Source organism: Oryctolagus cuniculus, chromosome 6, assembly GCF_051225735.1.
Source record: "Oryctolagus cuniculus isolate XC-2025 breed Fujian yellow rabbit chromosome 6, ASM5122573v1, whole genome shotgun sequence".
NCBI classification, from domain to species: domain Eukaryota; kingdom Metazoa; phylum Chordata; class Mammalia; order Lagomorpha; family Leporidae; genus Oryctolagus; species Oryctolagus cuniculus.
Window position 1 is genome coordinate 106289 of NC_142872.1, and position 24550 is coordinate 130838.

The 24550-nt window shown below is 47.9% G+C and overlaps 1 protein-coding gene across 5 annotated transcripts in view; it reads left to right on the forward strand.

Annotated features, from left to right (window-relative positions):
• Window positions 1-24550, forward strand: part of SNAP47 (synaptosome associated protein 47) — a 56428-nt gene that overhangs the window by 5701 nt on the left and 26177 nt on the right. For 3 of the 5 annotated variants that reach the window (XM_008252777.5, XM_089334654.1, XM_051840087.3), the window contains 2 exons: window positions 6020-6565; window positions 17348-17838. In XM_008252777.5, the coding sequence (XP_008250999.2) occupies window positions 6066-6565; window positions 17348-17838 (991 nt within the window). In that variant the 5' untranslated portion in view covers window positions 6020-6065. Of the gene's footprint in view, window positions 1-4090; window positions 4398-6019; window positions 6566-17347; window positions 17839-24550 lie in introns of those variants that run through there. The other 2 variants (XM_089334655.1, XM_089334656.1) reach the window with 2 other exon arrangements.

A 24550-nucleotide genomic window follows, 5' to 3' on the forward strand; every position in this document is an offset into this window, starting at 1 on the left:
GTACTCATTTGGGAAGAGAAGATTGCTAATGAGACCAAGGTTGTGTCTAGTTAGGCAGGTATAAAAGGAAGAAGCAGCAAAGGAGATGAAAACAAGTACCCATAAAATTGGATGCAGGAAGCCACAGTACAGGCAACTTTGAGGAGGATTGTCATCTTGCACAGGTATTAGCTCCGGTGTTGGCATTGACTTTGGCCACCCAGAGGCTGCTGGAGGTGAGTAGTGGGGATGGAGCCTGTCAGAAGGTGCCAGGTTGTTGGGAGGCTGAGGTGAGGAAGCAGTGAGTGTATGAAAGCAGTACTGGGAAGGAAGAAGGTGTCAGAAGGTGGAGTATGCTTTTTTTAATGTGGAGATCTTAGAGCATGTTTGTAAACTGATGAGGTGACCTAGGAAAGGGATTGGCAAGCTACAGCCCATGGGTCAAGTCCAGCTGCCACATTTTTGTAAATGAATTTCTGTTGGGACAACTGTGCCCCTTTGTTGATGTATTTTCTGAACTGTTTGGACTCCAGAAGGGCAGATTTACATAGTTGTGGCAGAGACCTGTGGCCTACAAAGCCCACAGTATTTATTGCCTATCCCTTAACTGACCAGGTTTTCAGTGCCTGGGATGGAAGAGATGGAGATATCAGTGATGCGTGAGAGGAAGAAGGGTTGGTGTTGAGGGCTGGAGAGGAAGGCCTCATCTTCGAAGGGAGCAGGGACTCTTCTTCTGGGAATTCTGTAGGACAGGTGTGTCATACAGGGCAGGAGGTAAGTATGGAGGGTGTAGGGGCTGTGTGTGTAGTTGTGGCTTCAGATGCTCCGTGTGAATGTTTTTCTCCCTTTGGCCCTTCCACTTCATCTTTGTTTACTTTGGGTTTTTGGGAAAGGTGCCCTGGAAACTTTTGGTAGGAAGAGTTGTTGCTCATGTTTCTGTTTCTTCCTTGGTGTTTATCAAGCATGAGTACTTTCCTTGTGTTTATTATCTATAATGTGATAAGGAGAAATGCTGTGGTCGTTCACCTCCTAATCTTTTTTTCCTGTCCTTTCTTTTCTCTTTGAAATTTTAGGGTATTTTAGAGCTGGTGTTGTTCTTAGGTTTTTCATTTATTTTAATGGTGGATAAACGGAGGTCCAGAAGGTGAGGTAACTTTTCCAAAGTCGTAAAGTTTGGGGCAGAGCTTAAGGAGCTGGAGTTGGAACCACAGATGCAGTAGCTATTTGGGGACTTTGTGCCTAGTTGTACTCCTTGCTTGTGGAAAACTTCACACTAGTGCATGCCCAGAGTCAGGTAACCGCTAATCCAAATTCACTGAATGATGGGGGGTGGGGGGCTGGGGAGAAAGTGAGTGAGCAAGTAAATGAGCAAGTATGAGTGCTCCCCCATCTGCTGATTCACCCCCTAAATGCTCACAATAGCTAGAGCTGGAACTGGAATTCAATCCAGGTTTTCCACGTGAATGGCAAAGACCAAAGTACCTGAGCCAATACCTGCTACATTATGGGGTGCACATTAGCAGGAAGCTGAACTTGGGAATAGAATTAGGACTGGAACCCATGCACTCAGATAAGAGATGTGGGTATCCCAGTTAACATACTAACCACAAGGCCAAATGCCTGCCCCACAAATTCAGTTTCCCTGCTGTGTCTGGCTCTCTGTGTATCAGGGAATGGCGGCGAACCAGATGTGGTCCCTCCCTCCTGGTGTATCAGGGTGTGTCCCAGCAATGAGTAGGCTCTTTGAGCCAGGAGATAGAGGCAAGGCTGTCTTCATGGGCTGACTTGTGATTCAGTACTGGGCTCCTCACCTATGAGAGAAAGGCTTGTGGTTCACTCTGATTCATTCCACACAGTGTGAGATAGTGTCGCACAGGAAAGGCTGCTTCTTCCATTCCGGGAGCTGCTGTGTGGCCTGCTGTGTGTCAGGGAGGGGGTCATACTGCAGGCTCACCCGCGAAGCCTCTCTCAGAGAGACAAGGCCAACCTTCTGTACAGAAGCAGCTGAGAAAATCTCAGCTTTCCAGTGACATCAGGCCGTGAACTTCCTGGTTCCTTTCATCACACAGCCTTCCTGAGTTGAGTGTGCCAGGTGTTTTGTTTGTTTTCAATGTGGAGGTTCCTCTCGCTCTGGCTCAGGATAGGATCTTAGGGGGCTGGCCTATATTACCAGCAGCCTCCAGTTCTCCTGTGTGACCTGGGGTGGACTGTGGCTACTTACTATTAGACCTCTGCTGCTTTCTGTTCTAGCCCTGTCGTGTTCTCCACACTGCAGAAGGCCTGCCTTTCCTGTAGTTTCAGTCCTCTGCAGTGGGCAATTCTATGCAGTCTTGTAGCTAGTGTTTAGGTGTCTATGCTCTGTCTGATGACCTGCATGTTCCTTTGGTGTCTGAACTGTGTGTTACATCTGCTGAAGTCCAGATCCCGAGACTGCTGCTTTCTAAGAATCCATGCTCATGTGACATGCTTAGTGGTGCCTGAAGGAGAGGGAAGATTGGCCATGTAGGCACTATGCTCACTCAGAGACAAAGGGGAGTGAGTCAGATTAGGTTATCCCTAAGGTCCCTCCAACGCAAGAAATTTTTACTACTTTTAAGTCTCATGCCTGATTTTATTTTGTGGTGACAGCCGTATTCTCATATGTAAGGTTATCTTTCCCTTAGGCTTGTCCTGGTTTCAAGTACTGGTAATTCAAGCAGGTAGCCTGGAGATTGTTGGGGGTGACTAATGGTAACTGATTGGCATGCATGCATTTCTGGCAGATTTGGGCCTGCCTTGCTATTGTGACTAACAGAGAGTATAGAATGTATTTGTAAAATAGTTGGCTGGATTACCATAGAAGCTGAGCTTACATAACAGTGGAATGCAAGGGCCCGTGTTGTGGCACAGTAGAGGAAGCCTCTGTTTGTGATACCCGCATCCTATATCACAGTACCAGTTGAGTCCCAGTTGCTCTGCTTCCGATCCAGCTCCCTGCTAATGAACCTGGGAAAGCAGCAGAAGATGGCCCAAGTGCTTTGGCCCCTGCCACCCATGTGGGTGACCTGGTGAAGCTTCTGGTTCCTTGCTTTGACCTGTCTCAGACCTGGCTGTTGTGGCCATTTAGGGAGTGAATCAGTAAATGGAAGATACCTCTCCCTCTCCTTCCTCACCTTTTGAATAAATAAATCTTTTTCAAAACAATGGAGCCCAATCATTTTGTATTAATCAGGCACCTGAGTTTTGCATACATTAAGCATATTGCATATGATCATATGCAATATCATATGATCATATTGCATATGATCAGATAGTAAAAACTAATAGCAAGTTCTAGGTGTGTCTATGCCTTGTGTTCATCAAATAAATGGATTCAAGACAAAAATGGCAGACACTTTCTTTTCTAATAGAAGGGCTAAGCTCGCCTTGGTGACCTTGTACATATCGTTGTGGTTAACTTGACTGGAACAAAACTGGTCAGTGTGTCTCCTACAGTGCTTAATTAAGGCTGCTGTCAATGGGACTCTAAGCAGCAGGGTGAAGCCAACCTGTAGGATTGACCTAATTTATAACCCCAGGGCCCAGGGAACAAACACCACACTTAAGTTAGGGCTGGGGATAGAATTGCCCTCTGAGAGGTTCCAATCAAGTAGATGAGTAGCATCCTACTGTGTTCTGAGCATAGCAGATCTGTCCGTGAGAAGATGAGCACAAGGGAAACTTGGGAGGGCTGGAGAGAGAGAGGGCCCTGGGGCATAAGGAGGCAGCTGGCTGTGGTCACTCCCATCAGCTTTCCTGCTGTCTCCACAGCTGCTGCAGGGCTGCGCATGTACCTGATGCCTGTTTGCCTGCATTACTGAAGGACATGTCTGTCCACAATGGGCTATGTGTACCACAAGTGCCATAAGGTCATGACAGAGCTGAAAGTTTCCTGTTACCTAGTGATATCATAGCTGTTGTGACATTGCAGCACGGTGCCTTCCTCACCTGTTTGTAGTGCTTGCTGTTATTAGCACACCTACCTTGTGGCCAGTCACGTGTACATACATGCATGTATACATACACAATGTGTATGTACAGTTACATAAGGTATATGACACATGATGTACTATAATTGTTATCGTTATTTTAGAGTGTGCTTCTTCTACTTATAAGGAAGTTTACTGTAAGACAGCCTGCTGGGGGCCCGGCTCTGTGGCACAGGAGGTAAAGCCGCTGCCTGCAGTGTCAGCATCCCGTATGGGCACCAGTTTGAGTCCCAGCTGCTCCACTTCCAATCCAGCTCTCTGCCATGGCCTAGGAAAGCAGTAGAAGATGGTCCAAGTCCTTGGGCCACTGCACCCACATGGGAGACCCGGAAGAAGCTCCTGGCTTCAGATCGGCACAGCTCCGGCCATCTGGGGAGTGAACCAGTGAATGGAAGACCTCTCTCTGTCTCTGTCTGTACCTCTCTGTAGCTCTGCCTTTCGGATAATGAATACTAAATCTTAAAAAAAAAAAAAAAAAAAGACAGCCTTCTGTGTTAGACTGTCAACAGCTTCACACAACTCAGGGTCACCACATCGCTTGACTGCATCAAGATGCTGCATGGGGGGCATTGGTCTCTACCATCTGGGTTCGTGTAAGGGCATGCTGTGATTTTGTTCACACAGGGACAAAGTCATCTAATGATGCATTTTTTTCAGAACATGTCCCTGTACCATTTGGTATGTGGTGAACTTAGTTTCCGTATCACTAGAAATCTCATTTTGATATAGTCTCTTAAAATGTGGGGTCCATCTTTTTGTGTCTTGCCCATCCTTGTATTGCTTGCTGTGGTGTCTAGTACAATAATGATCTTGTAAAATCTGGTCGCTGGGAGTGTAACTCAGTGAGAAAATGAATGGGACTCCAGCTGACTCCAAGCCCGGCAAGACAGGGACTGTGCCAGTGTTGCTTCTTTCTTACATTCTGCCCAACACAGCATATGGTGCCTTGCAGGGGCTCACAAGCCTGTGAGCTGACCCATAATAATCCGTGTCCTGTAGCCATTTTGTGCAAAACCCACACTTTGCAGTATTTTAAGGGATGATGCTAGTCACTCTGTTATAAATGGTGTTATATAATCAGTAAATTTGTGTGTGTGTGTGTGTGTGTGTGTGTAAAAGAGCCAGTGAAACAGAGGCACACAGGAAGAGGGAGGGAGGTGGGAAGAGAGAGAAGGAGAATTGAAAGAAATGCCCCATTAAAGCTAGACCACTGTCGACTTGGAATCCCACAGGCCCAGGCATTACCACACCTGGCTCCTGCCCAGTCAGTGCTGTAAACTCATGGTTGAACCTTGTCTGAGGCCCTCATCCTATTAACTATATTCATCTGTGAGATGGTTGGACTAAAAATAATACAAGGTTAATGCAGACCTGACAGCCATGGTTTTTTCATAATGCATTGATAGGTGTCAATACAAATGTGAAAATGCTGTACTACTTATGGTGACACCCAGCTGTACTACTTATGGTGACACCCAGGTGTATATACATATACATTTATATATGTATATGATTTATATATATGTATATGATTTATGGCATAGAAATTTCAGAAGGGCACTGTGAATAGAAACCTTTATGACTTTCCAGTGACAAAGACATCACAGCCACAAGATTGTGTCTGTGGGAAGGATCTGAGATTGACAGCCACCTGTCAAGACCAAGGAATGAGGCCTGGGACCCAGGGTAGTGGCTCCAATAATTCCCACTTCAAGGCATGTCCTCCGTGGATGCTGATCCAAGGGGGCTTACTCCAAGGAGCACAGAAGTGAAGGGTCTTGTATTGGGGATGAGAGTTTGAAGTCTCCCATGGAGGAGACAGGCATGAGTCTGGGACTGTGGGGTCTCTATTATGATCACAACTGTCTCCCTCATCTCTAGTTAGAGGTGTTGTCTCTTGTCAGTATACACAGAGCCTTGAACTGCCTTTGTGGCTGCCTGTCATGGTGGTCGGTTTCTGAGTGTCTCTAGCCAAAGTTAGGGCTCTGTGTTCAGCTTCCCCAGCCTACCAACCCGTCTCTCTTGTTCCTCAGAGGCAGAGGCTGCAGCCTCCATGAGGCACAACCACACCAGGGAAAGATGAGCAGAGACATCTGCATCCATGCCTGGCCCTGCTCCTACTACTTGGACCTTGAGAAACGATGGGTCCCTGGGAAGCTGTCCTTAACGTCGCTCTCACTGAAGTTCACAGCGGACAGAGCTGGTGAGGTTCTTGTTGGCTTTCCCCTCTCCAGCATCACTGAAGTGAAGAAGGAGGCTTCACATTTCATCTTCAGCTCCATCACCATCCTGGAAAAGGACCATGGCAAGCACTGGTTCAGCTCCTTGCGGCCCAGTCGCAATGTAGTCTTCACCATCATTGAGCACTTCTGGAGGGAGCTGCTGCTATCCCAGCCAGGAGCTGCTATGAACACTGTGTTGTCCCCCTCAACCCGGGGGAAGGAGCTCACTGGATTGATGGCTAGGTCCCAGAAGCGTCTGGAAGATACTGCGAAGGTCCTTCACCACCAGGGTGAGCAGCTGGGCAGTGTCATGAGGGGCCTGGAGAAGATGGAGTCAGACCTGGATGTGGCTGACAGGTGGGCTAGCCAAGAAATTGCTCTGGCTCAGCCAGGGCAGGGTGCATGTTTGGTGTACAAAACATGTTCTGAGAACAAGACTGAGAGACACACACACCTGCATTGCACAGCATGTGGGACACACACGGTGAGACACACGCACCTGCAAGGCACAGCATGTGGGACACACTTGGGGAGAGACACGCACCTACATTGCACAGCATGTGGGACACACATGGTGAGACACATGCACTTGCATTGCACAGCATGTGGGACACACACGGTAGGACACACGCCTGCATTGCAAAGCATGTGGGACATACGTGATGAGGGATACACACCTGCATTGCACAGCATGTGGGACACACATGGTGAGAGACACACACTTGCAAGGCACAGCATGTGGCACACACATAGTGAGACACTGGTGTGAGCTGTGTGAGTAATGTGTACACACCATGTGTGGTATACAAGGTGAGAGACACAGGCATGAGCTGTGTGAGTGATGTGTTCCTGTCAGTGAAGCTCCTATTTGGTGATCAGGACACACTTGCCTCACACATTGTGGTTGGGAGAGTGAGTTTTGGTGAATTTTTGTTTATTTCCATTTTATTTGCGAGGCAGAGAGAGAGAGTCAAACAAAGAGATCCTCTAACTGCTGGTTCACTCCTCAAATGCTCACAACAGCCAGAGCTGGGCCAAGCCATAGCCAGGAAGTCAATCCAGGTCTTTCACATTGGGAGCAGAGACCTAAGTATTTGAGAAATCATGTGCTGTATCCCAGGGTGCTCATTAGCAGCAAGCTGAATTGGAACTGATGTAGCCAGAACTCCAACTAATTTAGAATGCAGTTGTCTCAAGAGGCATCTTAACCTCTACAACAAATGCCTGCCCCTTTTACTTCATTTCAAACAGTTCGTTCTTCCTGGGACTCCCTTTTTTTTTTTTTTTTTTTTACATCTGACAACCTGGACTGTTCTTGTAATGTTATTCTATTCTCACGTTGCCTCTTTTTTTTCTTTTCATGGTACTGTGTGTATCTTGCGTTTTATATCTCTTCTATTTCTGTTACACTTCATTATAGGAATTAATTTTTCCCCAGTGCTTCTCTTGAGTGGCATCTTGATCTTTCTTCTGGATGATGCCTCCCGCATGTTATCACTGGCATTGTTTCACACTTTTTGGGGGCCTGCTTTTTCCTGCATACTTTTTCTCTGTTTTATTATGTGTTTTTCTCTTCAGAAACATCTCTCTTCTCATGGTGCCCATGTGTTTGGGGCTCTCAGGGGCTGGACTCTGGGCTATAGCCTTTAGGTTTTGGGCCCACAGCATTCTGGCTGGAGCATGAGCCTTTTTAGGGGCTTCTCCTGGTTCTTACTTCCTTCTCCCCTCACATACTCCTCAGCTGACACCACTGGATACAGAAGTCCCAACCTCCTGCCTCCGGGAAGCAGCAGTTATGTGCCTGGGGTGACCAGTTCAGTGTGCTTCTCCAGGCAGGCTTGCCACTGGCTGTGTCTCTGGGCCACACTCTACCCCTGCTCCACATGTTGCTGGTTCTATCTCTTCCACATTCTGGGTTCTGTGATGCATGTTGGGTTGCTTTTCATATTTTCCTGATGCTGGCTGACAGCTTTCTTTTCTTGGATCTGCTAGGTTAATCTGTTTTGCAGTTTCCAAAATTTTGTTGCTGTTGTATCTTCTCTTTGCCCTTGGGAAAACCCTGTGTGTTCGATCTGCCATCTTTAGCTGCACTCTCTGGCCTTTATCTGTGAAGGTATGTCCTTGAGTTTGTTTTCTTAGCACACCAAGCTCAAGATTTTCTATTTTAAACCTCTATCCTTATTTTTCTAAACGTAGTTCTGTTCCTGGCACTCCAGTATAGGATGCAGACCTCCCAAGTGGCTACATAACCCATTGTGCCACAATGTCCAGGAGACAAGTCTTTGTTCTGCTTAGATCTTCAAATGATCAGAGGCCCAGGCATGTTATGGGACTCCATCTGCTTTATCAAAGTCCAGTGATTTAAATGTTAATCGCATCAAAAACACCTTTGCAGAAACCTCCAGAATAGCTTGACATGTGTGGGCTCTGTGGCTAGGTGGTCACATAGCATTAGCTATCACACTTGGGAAGTCTGCACTCTGCTCTTTGGGCTGTGGGATTCCAGAGCCCTTCTGATGGGGCCTCAGTCACAGTGGGTTCTCTCTCTTTCTCCAGTTCACTGTGAGTTGTGACCTGGGGCTGGACTACAAGGGCTTCCACAGATAAAGGAACAGGAGGGCACTGTACAGTTGAGGACCTGGCCTGGGCCTGGGTGAGCACAGCTTCTCTCTCCTCAGCTGCAGGTCAGGGGCTCTTGTGAACAGACGGCATTTCTTTGGAGTGTCATCTTGTTTCAGTTCCTAGGTGAAGCAAAGACAGTTTGGGGATGAACATCTCCACTGCAGCTGGTTCCCGCCTTCTTGTGCATCTGGCTAGATATCAGAAACTTGAAAGAGATTTATAAAGCATGCTTTCTCATTTGCCATGTTGGCCTAGGCAGTCCCATTGTTTGTTTTTGATTCCTGCTAGGAAATGTGGTTAGGAACGTACTCCCTTGGTATTTGTGAGTCTTGGACTCCTCTCCATGTTGTGTTCCTCTTCCCAAAATCTTCAAAGATGAGTTGAAGAGGAACAGAGTCCTAGTATTGTTAGGTCAGCTGCAGACGTCGTCTGACCAGCCCTTGACTAAATTGCCAAGGTCTCCTCATTGGTTCCTGACTTCAAGCCTGGAGAGCCTGTAGCACTGTTGCCCTACTGCATGGTCATCTTGTACTTGCTCAGTTCTGGGCAGCTTCCTCCCAGAGAACAGCCTGTGTTAGTCAGCTTTGCATTGCTCCAATGTAATACCTGAGGCAACTTAACTTCATAAAGAGGAAAGGTTTGTATAGCCCATAATTTCAGAAGTTCCAAGTCCAAGATCAGGAGGTCCTAATGGTTTTGACCTCTGATGAGGGTACAGATGTGGCAACAGTGGGAGCTTAGGTCAGAACAGGAAGTGACACCCGGAACCAGAGCAGAGAAAGAAAGGAAAGAGATCTGAGTTTCCACGGTCCCTTCCCAAGGCAGTGTCCACAGTAACCCAAGAGCCTCCTAAAGGTTCTACGACCTCTGAGCTCTGAGCCTTTTCTTACAGACATCTGGGGGACATTCTAGTATCCAAACCATAGCAAAGCCTATTTCTGGTCTAGACCATCCTCAGGGGTTGTGAGGCTTGGCTGTCTTGTTTTATTTTATTTTATTTTTTTTTTTTTATTTTTTTATTTTTTTATTTTGACAGGCAGAGTGGACAGTGAGAGAGAGAGAGACAGAGAGAAAGGTCTTCCTTTTTGCCGTTGGTTCACCCTCCAATGGCCGCCGCAGCCGGCGCGCTGCGGCCGGCGCACCGCGCTGATCCGATGGCAGGAGCCAGGAGCCAGGTGCTTTTCCTGGTCTCCCATGGGGTGCAGGGCCCAAGCACCTGGGCCATCCTCCACTGCACTCCCTGGCCACAGCAGAGGGCTGGCCTGGAAGAGGGGCAACCGGGACAGAATCCGGTGCCCCGACCGGGACTAGAACCCGGTGTGCCGGCGCCGCTAGGCGGAGGATTAGCCTAGTGAGCCGCGGCGCCGGCCAAGCTTGGCTGTCTTGACACCTCCTCGGAACCAGCACCTTTATGCTTTGAGTAGTGAGAAGAAACTTCTTAACACCAGGGCCCTTGAATGCCTGGCTGCTTGTGTTTCATTCTGTTCCTTTATACTCTTAAAATCACTGTCAGAATGGATGGGCTGCGTGGTCTGTGGTTCTGCTGAAAGAGCCATGTCATAACATCTGACCTGGGGTCTGTGATCTAAGGACATCTAGGCCTTCTTCCACAACAGACTTGTGGATGCACGCAGGCACAGTGCTCTCAGGAGGTGTTACAAAATTTGGCTTTTAGGCTCTGGAGTGAACAAAAGACAACACAGTAAGACAAAGATATCATCTGATTTTAGGATTATCGAGGTATAATTGACAAAATTTGTATGTATTTAAGGTATATAACTTGATGTTTTGATATATATAAATGCATACATTGTGAAATAATCACCAAAATCAAAGTTTAAAAAAAATTATTTAAGTTATACAAGTTTCATGTATTTCATACATACAGATTTGAGAACATAGTGATACTTCTACCCTCCCTCCCTCTCTCCTGCCCATGCTGCAACCCTTCTTTCTCCTCCCTCTCCCATTCCCACTCTAAATTTTGACAAAGGTCTATTTTCAGTTTACTTAATGATCATAAGGTTAATCCTACATTAAGTGAAGAGTCAACAAATAGTATGAAGGAAAAAACACTGCTCCTCAACAGAAGAGATAAGGGCTGTAAACAGTCATCAAATTTCAAAATGTCCAGTTCACTCTTATACATTACATTTCAGGTACTCTATTAGCTAGTTACCACAGACCAGGGAAAACATATAATATCTGTTTTTTGGGGACTGGCCTATTTCACTAAGTACAGTGGTTTGCAGTTGAATCCATTTTGTTACAAAAGACAGGATTTCTTTTTATGGCTGAGTAGTACTCTATAGCATATATATATATATATATATACACACACATACATACATACACCATAATGTCTTTTTTTTAATATTTATTTATCTGAAAGGTAGAGTTATATATAGAGAGATCCTCCATTTGCTGGTTAACTCCCCAAATGGCCACAATGGCCAGAGCTTGGCCAATCTGAAGGCAGGAGCCAAGAGCTTCCTCCCAGTTTCCCACTTAGGTGCAGGGGCCCAAGTACTTAGGCCATTTTCTGCTTCTGCTGCTTTCCTAGGGCACTCGCAGAGAGCTGGATGGGAATTGGAGCAGCTAGGACTTGAACTGGCACCCACAGGGGTTGCCAGTACTTCAGGCCGGGGCTTTAGCCCACTGCAACACAGCACCAGCCCTAGTCGACCCATAATTTCTTTATCCAGTCAACAGTTGATGGATGTCTGAGTTGATTCCATATCTTAGCTATTGTGAATTGAGCTGCAATGAACATGAGGGTACAGATAACTTTCATATAATTCCCAGGAGTGGGCTGGCTGGATCATATGGTAGGTCTATATTCAGATTTCTGCGGTATCTCCATACTGTCTCCCACAGTGGATACACCAGCAGTGGACTAGGTTGCCTTTTTCCCCACATCCTCACCATTTGTTTTTTCTTGATTTCTGTTTTAGAGCCATTCTAACTGAAGTGAGGTGAAATCTCATTGTGGTTTTGATCTGTGTTCCCTGATGGCTGGTGATCCTCACCATTTTTTCAAGTGTATGTTGGCCATTTGAATTTCCTCTCTTGAAAAATGCCTGTTCTGGGGCTGGCACTGTGGCGTAGTGGGTGAAGTTGTCACCTGCAGTGCTGGCATCCCATTTGGGTCCTGGTTCAAGTCCCAGTTGCTACACGCTTCTGATCCAGCTCTCTGCTATGGCCTTGGAAAGCAGAAGATGGCCAACTCCTTTGGTCCCTGCACCCATGTGGGAGACCCAGAAGAAGCTCCTGGCTCCTGGCTTCAGGTCAGCACAGCTCTGGCTGTTGTGGCCATTTGGGGAGTGAACCAGTGGATGGAAGACCTCTCTCTGTTGATCGATCGATTGATTGATCGATCGATGCCTCTGCCTCTCTCTCTCTCTCTATATATATATATGCCTCTGCCTCTCTGTAACTCTGCCTTTCAAATAAATAAATAAATCTTAAAAAAAAAATGCCTGATCAAGTCCTTTGCCTATTTCTTAACCGGATGGTTTATTTTGTTGTTGATGAGTTTCTTCAGCTCTTTATAGATACTGGATATTAACCCTTCATCAGTTGTGTGGTTTGCAAATTTTTTTTTCTCATTCTGTTGGTTGTTTCTTCATTTTGCTGAGTGTTTCTTTTAAGTGAAGAAGTTTCTCAGCTTGATGTAATGCCATTTGTCAGTTTTGATTTTGATTGCCTGTGCTTCTGGGGTCTTTTCCAAGAAGTCTTTCCTTATACCAATGTCTTGCAGAGTTTCCCCCAATGTTCTCTAGTAATTTGATGATATCAGGTTGTAGATTTTTGTCTTTGATCCACTTTGAGTTGATTTTTGTGTAAGGTGTAAGATAAGAGTCTAGTTTCATACTTCTGCCCGCAGAGATCCAGTTTTCCCAGCACCATTTGTTGAGGAGACTGTGCTTGCTCCAGGGATTGATTTTAGCTCCTTTGTCAAAAATAAATTGGGTAGGGACCAGTGCCGTGGCTTACTTGGTTAATCCTCCGCCTTCGGCGTCGGCATCCCATATGGGCGCCAGGTTCTAGTCCCAGTTGCTTCTCTTCCAGTCCAGCTCTCTGCTGTGGCCCGGGGAGGGCAGTGGAGGATGGCCCAGGTGCTTAGGCCCCTGCACCAGCATGGGAGACCAGGAGGAGGAGCCTGGCTCCTGGCTTCAGATTGGCGTAGAGCCTGCCATAGCAGCCATTTGGGGAGTGAACCAATGGAAGGAAGACCTTTCTCTGTGTCTCTCTCTCACTGTCTATAACTTTACCTATCAAATTAAAAAAATAATAATAAATTGGGTATAGATGTGTGGATTGATTTATGGAGTTTTTGTTCTGTTCCATTGATATACAGATCTGTTTTTGTGCCAGTACCAGGCTGCTTTGATTATAACTGCCCTGTATTATGTCTTGAAATCTGGTATTGTGATGCTTCCTGGTTTGTTTTGTTGTATAAAATTGTTTTATGGGACCGGCACTGGGGCAGAGTGGGCTAAATCTATGTGTGTGGTGCTGGCATCCCATATGGGCACTGGTTCATATCCCAGCTGCTCCTCTTCCAATCCAGCTCTTGCTATGGCCTGGGAAAGCGGTGGAAGACGGCCCCACCTGCATGGGATACCCAGAGGAAACTTCTGACTCCTGGCTTTAGATCAGCCCAGCTCCAGCCATTGTGGCCATTTGGGGAGCAAACCAGCAGCTAGAAGACCTTTCTTTCTGTCTTTCCCTCTGTCTGTCTGTAACTCTACCTCTAAAATAAGTAAATAAGTCTTTTTTGCGTTTTTGCTTTAGCTATTCAGGGTCTCTTGTGTTTCCATATGAATTTCAGCATCATTTTTCTAGATCAGAGAAGAATGTCAGTGGTAGTTTGATGGAGATCACATTGAATCTGTAAATTGCTTTTGGTAGTATGTACATTTTGATGATATTGACTCTCCCAATCCATGAACATGGAAGATTTTTCCAATTTTTATCTTCTTATATTTCTTTAATGTTTTATAATTTTCATTACAGAGATCTTTGACATCCTTGGTTAAATTTATTCCAAGGTATTAAATTTTTTTGTAGCTATTATGAATGGGATTGATCTTAAAAGTTCTTTCTTAGCCTTTGCATTGTCTGTGTATATTGATTTTTGTGTGTTAATTTTTATATTCTGCCACTTTACCAAATTCTTTTATGAGTTCCAATAGCCTATCAGTGGAGTCTTGGTTGCTTTTGAGTAATCGTCAATCTTTTGAATTCCATTTTGGCATTTCATCAATGTCTTCATCTTCACATTCTAATATTGAAATGCTGTTCTTTTGGGGGAATCATGTTGTCTTCCTTATTTTTGTTTCTTGAATTTATGCGTTTGTCCAGATATTTGTTGTTTTTTTTCTCGGATGGCTTTTGTCTTTGAACTATGCCTCTGTGTCTTAGTGGAATGTCTGGAATGTCTGCACTTTCATTGAATACCCAGAGGTGTGTGCTGGGTGCGGCCAGGGAACTCTGGTCAGTGCTCCAGGGTGACACCTAAGATGGATGTGGTAGATTTCTTCCTGAAAACAGAAGAGGGGGAATGGTCACCTGTGTTGGTGTGGTCACACCCTCACCTCCTCTCATCTAAGGTGGTCAGTGCCCATGTGTTAGCTCCCAGTGGGGCAACACTCATCCATACTACCATGTGAATTGCACAAATGATCCACACAGTCTTCACTCTGAGCACAAGATCCCACTGCAGTGACCCATCCCAGGCAACCAACGAGCTCTGAGAGTGTGGAGCTGCCACTTTGATTGCCCAGAGACCTAGCTACACCCTGTACCCTCTCATGCTACCACAGAGTCCCCACAGTCTCAGCACACAAGTTTCCCACAGCCACTGGGTTCAGAGTATCCACTTCGCCCCACCAGCCTGTCTGGTCCACAGAGAGGCAGATGATCCCCAGTCTAGCTATGTGTGGGTACTCTGCCTAGGTGGCTTGAGCCCTGAAGCCTGTGGTATGTTGGGAGGCTGGGGTACCTCACAGTCTTACCTGGGTGCCCAGCCTCCTGTCAGTTCTTCCAGCCATGCTCAAAGTCAGTGGGTAATGTGGATTTTTCCCTCTGTTAGAGTCTCTGGATCACACGCATACACAAGAGCCACTGGCTGAATGTTGCCCTCTACCTGCCACTTCTGCCAGTATTGCTGAGAAGATGGTGTCCTGTCTCAGCCAGTTGCTGAGCATGCACAAAAAGTGCTTCTGCAACTGCCGCTTTTGCCCAAAATGGCTCCTGCTCGCTCTCAGCTGGGCGCCAGGTGCCATTGTGGGGAGGATGGGGTGAGAGATTTTTACATTTTACTTCTGTTACCGGAGAAATTGCAGGGTTCTTGTCTTCGCGCAAGAAAGAATTCAGGCGTGAGACAGAGAGCAGTGGAAGGTAAAATAGCAAGGTTTATTAGGGAAGGGACACCTCTCCAGACAGGACCTGAGAGACTGGGGGGGGGGGGGTAGGAGCGAGGTTACATGGTTGAGTAGAGAGATTACACCTGACCAGGCCAGGTGGGCGGCTCAGCAGAGAGGTAGAGGGCTGAGTGCACAGTCCAGTTGAGGCGGGGTGGCGGGGTAGGGGTGGGGGGTTAAGGAGATGGGTCTTGCTTCCCCACCTCTGTTCCCCTTGGAACAAAGGGCTTTTTGGATGTAAATAGAAGAACTTCTATCTGAATTTTCTCTTGAAGGTCTGAAACAAAGGACTTTATGGATGCAAATGTTTTCAGACCGGAGGAAGGGAGCAGGGTATTTGAGATTCAGATACTGGGCTGCACCTGAGAGATATCAGGTAGAAGGGGTCAGGGCAGGGCAGGATGTGAATACCAGGCTGCCCCTGAAACACCATCAGGATGACTTTGAGATGCAGCACATGCTGGACATAGATGTCTTCTCTTTAGGCCTTTATGTCACACACACATAAGCTCATAACTGACTTCCTACCTAACACTTACACTGTATCCGTCTGTGGGTAACCGCTAGCCTCTAGGGCTCCAGGCCGCCCTCACCACACTCTCCATCTGGCTATATGGCCACGGGTTGCTGCAGTCTGATCTCACCTCCGTCTCCAAGCTGGCGCCCTCTCTGGCTGTCAGCTGCTGCAGTCGTGTGCTGTGTCCATGTTCATGGTGCACGTCCGCACCTTCCACACAGGTCCAGGTCCATGGTGTTCCTCTTCCTTCCATAGAATTTCCATTGTGGTTGTTCTCTCTAACTCTGCCCTGAGAGTGCACTTCCTACACTTATTCTTGTTTGTTTGTTTGTTTTTTAACCATTTATCCCTAGCCTAGTGCAGTTTGTTGTTCCCTAATCTGCCATCTTGGAATCCACAAAATCATACTTATTAACACATCCATCACCTCATGTAGTATCATTTTCTTTTCTTTGTCTTGTGTGTGTGCATTGAGAACACCTGAGCTCTAGCCTATGAACACCTTTCAAGTGGACAATACAGCATTGTTAACCATAGTGATGTTTCATCTTGAGTAACTGAAGTGTTTTACCCTGTATTAGTCAGCTTTGTCCCTGCAGCTGAAATACCTGAGGGAAGCTTTGGGGCTGGCAACATGGCATAGTGGGCTAATCCTTTCTGCCTTGTGGCACCGGCATCCCATGTGGGCGCTGATTCTGGACCTGGCTGCCCCTTTTCCAATCCAGCTCTCTGCTGTATCCTGGGAAATCAGTAGAAGGTGGTCCAAGTGCTTGGGCCCTTGCACCCGCATGGGAGACTGGGAAGAAGCACCTGGCTTCTGGCTTCAGATTGGTGCAAGTCCAGCCATTTCAGCCATCTGGGGAGTGAACCAATGGAAGGAAGACCTCTCTTGTCTCCCTCTTGCTGTCTGTAACTCTACCTCTAAAATCTTTAAAAAAAAAAAAAAAAAAAGGAAGAAGATTTATTTGGATGTTCACAATCTAGAATCACATATCCCTGTGAGTGTGGTGTGTGCTGAGCATGGTGAGTGGTGGAACATGTTTGGAGGGAGGATCACATGGCAAGCCAAGAAGCAGAGAGGTAGGCAACACACTCATCACCCTTATAAAGCCACTGTGATTTGATCACACACATTAAAATTGAACAGAGCTAAACATTCAGTTCCTCAGTTGCATTAACTGTATTGTAAGTGCTCAGTAGCCAGATGTGCCTCCTACTGCATTGGACAGCACATACGTAGAACATTCTAGAGATTGAGACCAGGAGTGATTTTTCCATCAAAATTACCTACATGAAGTCAGTACAGCATGGAAAGAGTGATACTCTGGTTGGAAGATGTGATCCTCTGCTCTCCTCACTACTAACAACCACACATGGGCCCTCATTTCTCAGCTCCAGTTCTTGGAAAACATGGAGATGGTAGTCCAGCCCTTCCTGCTTTGTGGGTGCTTATGGGAATGAAAGTTTAAATGGTAACACACTTTACAGAAGCTGAGGCAGCCTTCCCTCCCACAAATATTACTCTTTAAAAGTTGATTAATATGTTTTTCTATGTTTTGTTTGCTTCTATAGATTGCTGACAGAACTGGAATCTCCTTCCTGGTGGCCCTTTAGCCCCAAGCTTTGGAAGATGCCATCAGAATCAAAGCCCAGGGAAGATGCCTCAGTGGCCAGTTTTGAACCTTTTGGAAAAGAAGGGATTCTGATTACAATTCCCGCTATTATTTCTGAAACAACAGGGTCTCAAGCTAAGCCAGGAAGGCTCACCATCCTCATTTCTGGATTGGAAATCCATGACTCCAATTCTTTGCTCCTGCACCGATTTGCAAGAGAAGACATAGATGACATTAAGGTTCACTCACCTTATGAAATCAGCATACGGCAGCGGTTCATTGGGAAGCCAGATGTGGCTTATCGTGTGATATCTGCCAAAATGCCAAAAGCCATCCCCATTCTAGAAGTGCAGTTCAGCAAGAAGATTGAGTTGTTGGAAGACACCTCAGAGCTCAGAAGCACAGGAGTGTCTTTCCCCACAGAGAAGAGCTGCTCTGTGTGGCACACAGGTGGGTGACTAGCAAGGCAAGTGTGTGCCCCAACTTCTGGAGGAACCTGGCTTCTGGCTTCGGATCGGTGCAGTGCACTGGCCGCAGCACACCAGCCATAGCGGCCACTGGGGGATGAACCAACAGGAAAGGGAGACCTTTCCCTCTGTCTCTCTCTCTCACTGTCTAACTCTGCCTGTCAAAAAAAATTTAATTTAATTTAAAAATCCCAAGTTCAAACCACTGAGTGGTGTTCAGCTGCTGTCACAGTCTCTGAAGCAGATATGGTAGTGCGGTTGACAAAAAATAAATGTTTCTAAAAAAGACAAGGAAAGAAATGCTAAGTTCATAAAATACCTTATTTCATAATATTAGCACTGTAGCTAATTCCTTAGTATCTGCAGGAGACTGGCTCCAGGACCCCTGTGAGTGGCAAGACCCACAGGTGTTCAGTTCCTAATAAGAACCGTGTTGTTTGTACATAGCCTGTGCATATCCTCCTGCATGTATGAGCTCATCCCTGAGTTACTCATAACACCCAGTGCAGCGTGCCTGCTTCTGAAAGTAGTTATCCTATATTGGTTAAGGACTAATGACAAGGAGGAAAAGCCTTACATGTTTAGTACGGATGAAATTTCTTTTCTGAAAATTTTCCATCTGTGCTTTGAAGGAGCTGCAGAAATGGAGATTGACTATGTGAGGGTAGTTCCAAAAGTTTGTGGAAAATAGAATGAAAACTAAGTTTATTTTGGTGCAGAAGAAAACCTTTGAAATCCATACATATGAATGGTCTTTAAAAAGTTCATAGGAAAATGCATATCATGAAGAGTTATGCATACACTTCAAAATTTGTCCCAAAATAGACTTTCCATTTTCTACTGCCATTTTCCACTAACTTTTTTATAGCATATAAACAAGTAATGTTCTTTCCTTATAACTTTGATTGCCACATCTCTATTGAGAGATATTTATTACTACTCTGGTTTCTTTATTTCCTCTTAAGTGACTGATTTCAGTTCCAATAACCTCTTTCCCTGACACATAAATGTTTTGATTCTTTTCTAGATGTCTTCAAGTTCCATTAAAAATATATACCTGATAATAGATCTGGTCCCGTAACTACCAAAATGTTGGAAATACTGATTTGAAAATGTATTTTCTTGGCATTTCTATGTTTCTGCTCAGCCTCTTCAATCAGGGCAGGTTCAGAAGGGGCCCAGAAGGGCTGGCAGTGTTTAGTCCTGACCACTCTGGCCTGGAGCCAGGGCCCTGAGTCCTGTGAAAATGCCCAACGCTGCTGGGTTCCTCCTGGAACAGGACAAGTACAAGGACTGCGGGGAAGGCACAGGATAGTGCCAGTCATGCCGTTCCCTGGCTGACCCAGTGGGGCCAGACTTGTGGAATATGCCATGACACAACTGCGCTCAGCCCTTGAGGGTGGAGCTCATGGGTGGATCTCAGAAGAATCTCCCAGGTAAAGGTGTACATCAGGGAAGGGGACTACAGAGACCTGGACACAAAGGTAAAGGATGAGACACTGACATGTAATGTAGCATCCCACGTTGAAAATGACAGGGTCAAAGGAAACCATACCTACTGTCATGGAGTGATGTGTACTGGTCCCAGTGTCCTTTGTGAGACGAGTCTGCAGGGACCAGCAAGAGTAGGTTTGCCCTGGTGGAGTGAGGAGAGCTAGAGGTGGCACAGGCCTGGGTGACTCCAGGGAGGGGGTTTGACATCCTGGGGGGGTGGTGACTGTCCTGTGGAGTGAGGAGAACTAGAGGTGGCACAGGCCTGGGTGACTCCAGGGAAATGTGTGACATGCTGGGGCGTGGGGGGTGTGTGTGTGACTGTCCTGTGGAGTGAGGAGAACTAGAGGTGGCACAGGCCTGGGTGACCCCAGGGAAATGTATGACATGCTGGGGCGTGTGGGGTGTGTGTGTGTGACTGTCCTGTGGAGTGAGGAGAACTAGAGGTGGCACAGGCCTGGGTGACTCCAGGGAAATGTGTGACATGCTGGGGCGTGGGGGGTGTGTGTGTGACTGTCCTGTGGAGTGAGGAGAACTAGAGGTGGCACAGGCCTGGGTGACTCCAGGGAAATGTGTGACATGCTGGGGCGTGGGGGGTGTGTGTGTGACTGTCCTGTGGAGTGAGGAGAACTAGAGGTGGCACAGGCCTGGGTGACTCCAGGGAAATGTGTGACATGCTGGGGCGTGGGGGGTGTGTGTGTGACTGTCTTGTGGAGTGAGGAGAACTAGAGGTGGCACAGGCCTGGGTGACTCCAGGGAAATGTGTGACATGCTGGGGCGTGGGGGGTGTGTGTGTGACTGTCCTGTGGAGTGAGGAGAACTAGAGGTGGCACAGGCCTGGGTGACTCCAGGGAAATGTGTGACATGCTGGGGCGTGGGGGGTGTGTGTGTGACTGTCCTGTGGAGTGAGGAGAACTAGAGGTGGCACAGGCCTGGGTGACTCCAGGGAGGGGCTGTGATGTTCTGGGGAAGGATACTGCATTTTTGTGGTCTCAGCCCTTGGCAGAGCAGGAAATAGTGTATTGGAAGAAGCAGTTTCAGGGAACATATGTGTGGAAGAAGCAGTTTCAGGGCACATATGTGTGGCATGATCTTGGCTGGGAGTTCCCAGTTCTCATGCCTCACTCTGTATGGCTACATGGAGAAAGCTATGTTGTACTGCAAGGCCCTTCTTCTGGTTGCTTGGGCCATCCAGCTAATGGAGGGCCACCCCAGTGCCTTCTGGCCCCCTGACTGTGATAACCTTTGTCCTCTTGGACATTGTCATAGCGAGCCTCACAGCAGCACCCAGAGAAGGACTTGAGTCGCTAGACTCTAGCTCGGCGGAGGGACCATCACTGGGCTCCACTGTATGTGTTTGGATGCATCAAGGTTGGTGTGGTGCTGGAAGACACGGGGGTTTAATCTAGGTGTTAACTTTCACCTCCCTGTGGGACTCCTGGATTGTCAGGTGCGGAGACAGGATGAGTGTGCCTTGGGGCTGGTGGCTCTGCAGAGGTGCAGTCCAGGAAGCCAGGTGGTGACACCGGAGCTTTGGGGAAATTACTCGTGTTGGTGGACATGCTGCCCACATCGCCTTCTTGTTGCCGTTAATATATTGGATGGCAGGATGCCACGCTGTCAGCGGGTGTTTTTACGGCTTTGAGTTGGAAACCGCAGAGGCACTAGAGATGGCGACCATACCTTAGAGGTCACTGGTGCAGCCTATCCAGGAGGAGCGTAGAGTATGTGCGTGGCCACAGGGGGGCAGTCTTGCAGTGTGGCTGGGCCCATGCCTGTTGCTTTCATACTCCAGAGGCTGAAGCTGAGACTTCAGTAATGCTCAGTGCCTGCAGACGGAGGTGCCGTCCCAGACTGGACCAGCGGGCTCAGGGTCAGAAAACCTGGGGCAGCTTCCCCTCTGGGAAGAGTAGTTGTGTATTTCTGGTTTTTGCAAAGCATCTTTAAAATAACCTGTTTACTTGAAAATAATTACAGATTTGCAAGAAGAGGCGTAAAGGTAGCACAGGTTGAGTATCCCTTCTCCAGAATGCTCAGGGCCAGAAGTATTTCAGATTTCAGGATTGGTTTTTTTTGGATTTTGGAACATTTGCGTATACCAAATGAGAGTTTTTGGGGATGGGATTCAAGTCCAGACACGAAATTCATTTATGCTTCATATATTTGTGCTTCATCCTTTACACACACAGTCTGAAGGATTTTTATACAAGATTTTAAATAACTTTCTGCATGAAACACAGATTCACAGTGTGGAATTTTCTAATTGTATCATCGTATCTCAGAAACTTTCAGATTTTGGAACATTTAGAATTTTGTTTTTTTTTTTTTTTTTTTTGATTAGGACTGCTTGGCGTATGCACAGTTCCTGTGTCCCTCTCTCCCCCATCTCCCACACACAGTTTACCTTGTTGCTGATGTAGGATGTGAGTTGGACATGTTGTTTTGGTCAGGAGTCTGCACCATGCACGCTGTCCACTAGAGTCCTGTTTTCTTCGAGGCCCCTGCTCCATCTGATCTCTTTCTTCTGTCCCCAGGGCCTGCGTGGTTCCCTGGGCTCTGATGATTCCTCAGACTCTGCTTGTCCTGCCTTGGACAGCCTGTGGGAGACTGGACCATGCATTCCCACAGCTGGTCTGGATGGTGTTCAGAGGCAGGCCATGGGTGAGCCGCCTTCTCTCCCCAGCCTGTCCTGTGCACAGGCCTTCCACTGGGTGCTTGTGTGCTGGTTCCCTCTTTGGTTCCCTCTTTGCTGTGCCACTCCCCTTCTAGAGCCTGGTGGAGACGCCAAACACTGTACTCACCCCTGGCACATGTGCCTGCTCTGACTGCTCCTGATAAGCACAGTGCACTTCTGCATTTTCCCCATGCATCTACCACACCGAGATGGGCCAGGGAGCAGAGGGTGCACACACAGATACTCAGTGTCTGGGGTAGTCAAGGCTTTCTGCACAGGGCCACTTGCTGTAGGCATCTCCTGAGGCAGAGGAGTTCTGACCTAAGTGGAATCACTGAGAAGCCCTGGTGGAGCGATCACTGGGGGGCAAGTGGCCGCTGCCCCACATGTTCCTGTTGCCGACACAGGCTGCAGAGTATGGTTAGAAATCACCCAGCCTTCCCTTCCCCGAGCCTCCCAAAGACTTCTGTGCCCAGCCCTGTGTCATGTGTTTTCCCAGCACGGAAGTGTGTAAGGCATTTTGCTGGGATGGTTGCAGGCTGCCGCATCTGCACTTTCCCCATCCTTGTGCTAGTCTTTCCTCAGGGACGACTGAACAGTTGGGTGTTAGCTTGTGTGTTAGCCTCTCAGGTCCCACAAAGCCCAGGGTGCCTGGGGTGGAAGAGGCACTTCCCCTGGGCCCAGGGCCCAGAGAGGAGATCTGGTCTGTTGCCCAGGCCAGGGCTGGCAGCCTTTCCTGTGAGCCGGCGGGCGGCTCAGGGAGTGCTCTGTGTGCACCGAGGAGGCCCTCGCTGGGGGCTGGCACCCAGCGTCCCCTCTGCCTGTGTGACCTTGCTCAGGGTCCTCCCTGCTGCCTCCTCATTCCTGGAGAGTGCAGTTGGGTCTCATTCCTTCACAGCATGAGCCATTTGTGCTGCTCTTATTTACTGGCGATTATTAATCACTGCGGAGACAAGATGCATCCTGTGCAGAACCACATCGATTCTCCTCGGAGGATGTTTTGAACCTCGAGGACTGAGTCAGCAACTCCATCCTGGAGGTGGCAGAACCTGTGGCTTAGACATATCCCAGCTGATCCTGTGGCTTGGGGAAAACATTCCTGCCTTGATGCATTTGCTGGTAATTAGTAACATCCAGAAAGAAAAAGTCTGTTTCAGCTTTCTGACTGTTTAAGCAAATCCCATGTGTTGAAATTCAAAAAGTGTGTTTCCCTCTACAGTACAGCTTCAGGTGCCCAAATGAAAACCAAGTCACAGTTAGGGCAGCACCGTGGCTTTGCTCCCAGAAGCCTGTGTTGTGGCTGTGGGATCTCCACTCGAGGAGACGCTGACAGAAGCCACCCCAGGCCAGAGCCAGCAAGTCAGCCTGCAGGATGTGTGAGTTCGCAGTCGGAAGGTGGAGAGAAGGACCCTAAGAAGGCACATGGCCCGTGGAAAGCCAGGCTTTGAGACTGCTGCTGCCCAGAGACCCTCGCACCAGGCGTTCATTGGGAGTGCCAGCTGGGGGAGGTGCTCTGGCCTTACCCTGCAGCCTTAAAGAACCCTCTTACTGTTACAGGAGTGGCGATCATACCTTAGTCCCAGCCCATCATCACCCTGTCCTTTGGACTGGTGACAACTAGTGCGAGGCTTTCTTTGTGCTTCCCATTCCATCTTGTATCCTGCTGCCAACCAGGGCAGAAAAGTGCTTTTCAGGAAGGGAAATGGCATCCTGCGGGACCCAGCAGCACCCAGTCACACACCTGGGGAAGTTCTCACAGGCGACAGTCTGCGCGCCCTCATGGCACTTCTGAGGAGGTATCTATAGCACACACAGAATGGACTAAAAAGCAGCAAGGGTGGTGTTTTGTGTGATTCAGGTCAGACACCAGGGTGTACAGAGGTCATGGCACTTTGTGGAGAATGTGCTTGCCAGGGTGGGTGCAGAGCCAAGGAGCCCTCCTTCCAGAGGGTAGGTTCTGCTGTGGCTCTGGTCCCTGTCCCCGTCCCAGCCCAATGAGAATAGTCCTCTGCTCAGCCAGGCACCCTCAGGGAAGGGCACTGGTGACGATGGTCCTAAGAGATTGCAGGGCTGGAGGGGATGTTTGTGTGTGTGCTGGCAGCAGCTGTGTCTTTCCTTTAGAGGAAGGGGTGCCCATCTTAAAGGCTTTGGGGGACTGCTATCTTTAGGCCTAGCAAGAGTTCCCATACACACCTGTGCCTCCCTTCCCTGTTCTGTCTGAGCAGCCCTCGGGCTGCTGTGTTCTCTTCAGCTATGAGCATGTGTGGCATCACCTGCCTGCCTCTCATGGTGCTAAGGAGAGTGCTACTGGAGGAGCTGGGGCTGGGACTGGACCAACGCTGCATTGTCAGCCCAACACTTCCTGCCTTCTGGACTTGGCTGCTGCTACGGGTCTGAGGTGGCCTGCATATGGGGAAGAATTAAAAACAGGCTATGCCAGGGGTGCAGTTGGAACTACTCTGTAAATAAAAGACAGGTGGCCCTCTGCAGGTGGCAGCCACACAGACCTTTATGGCCATCCGCTCCCTGT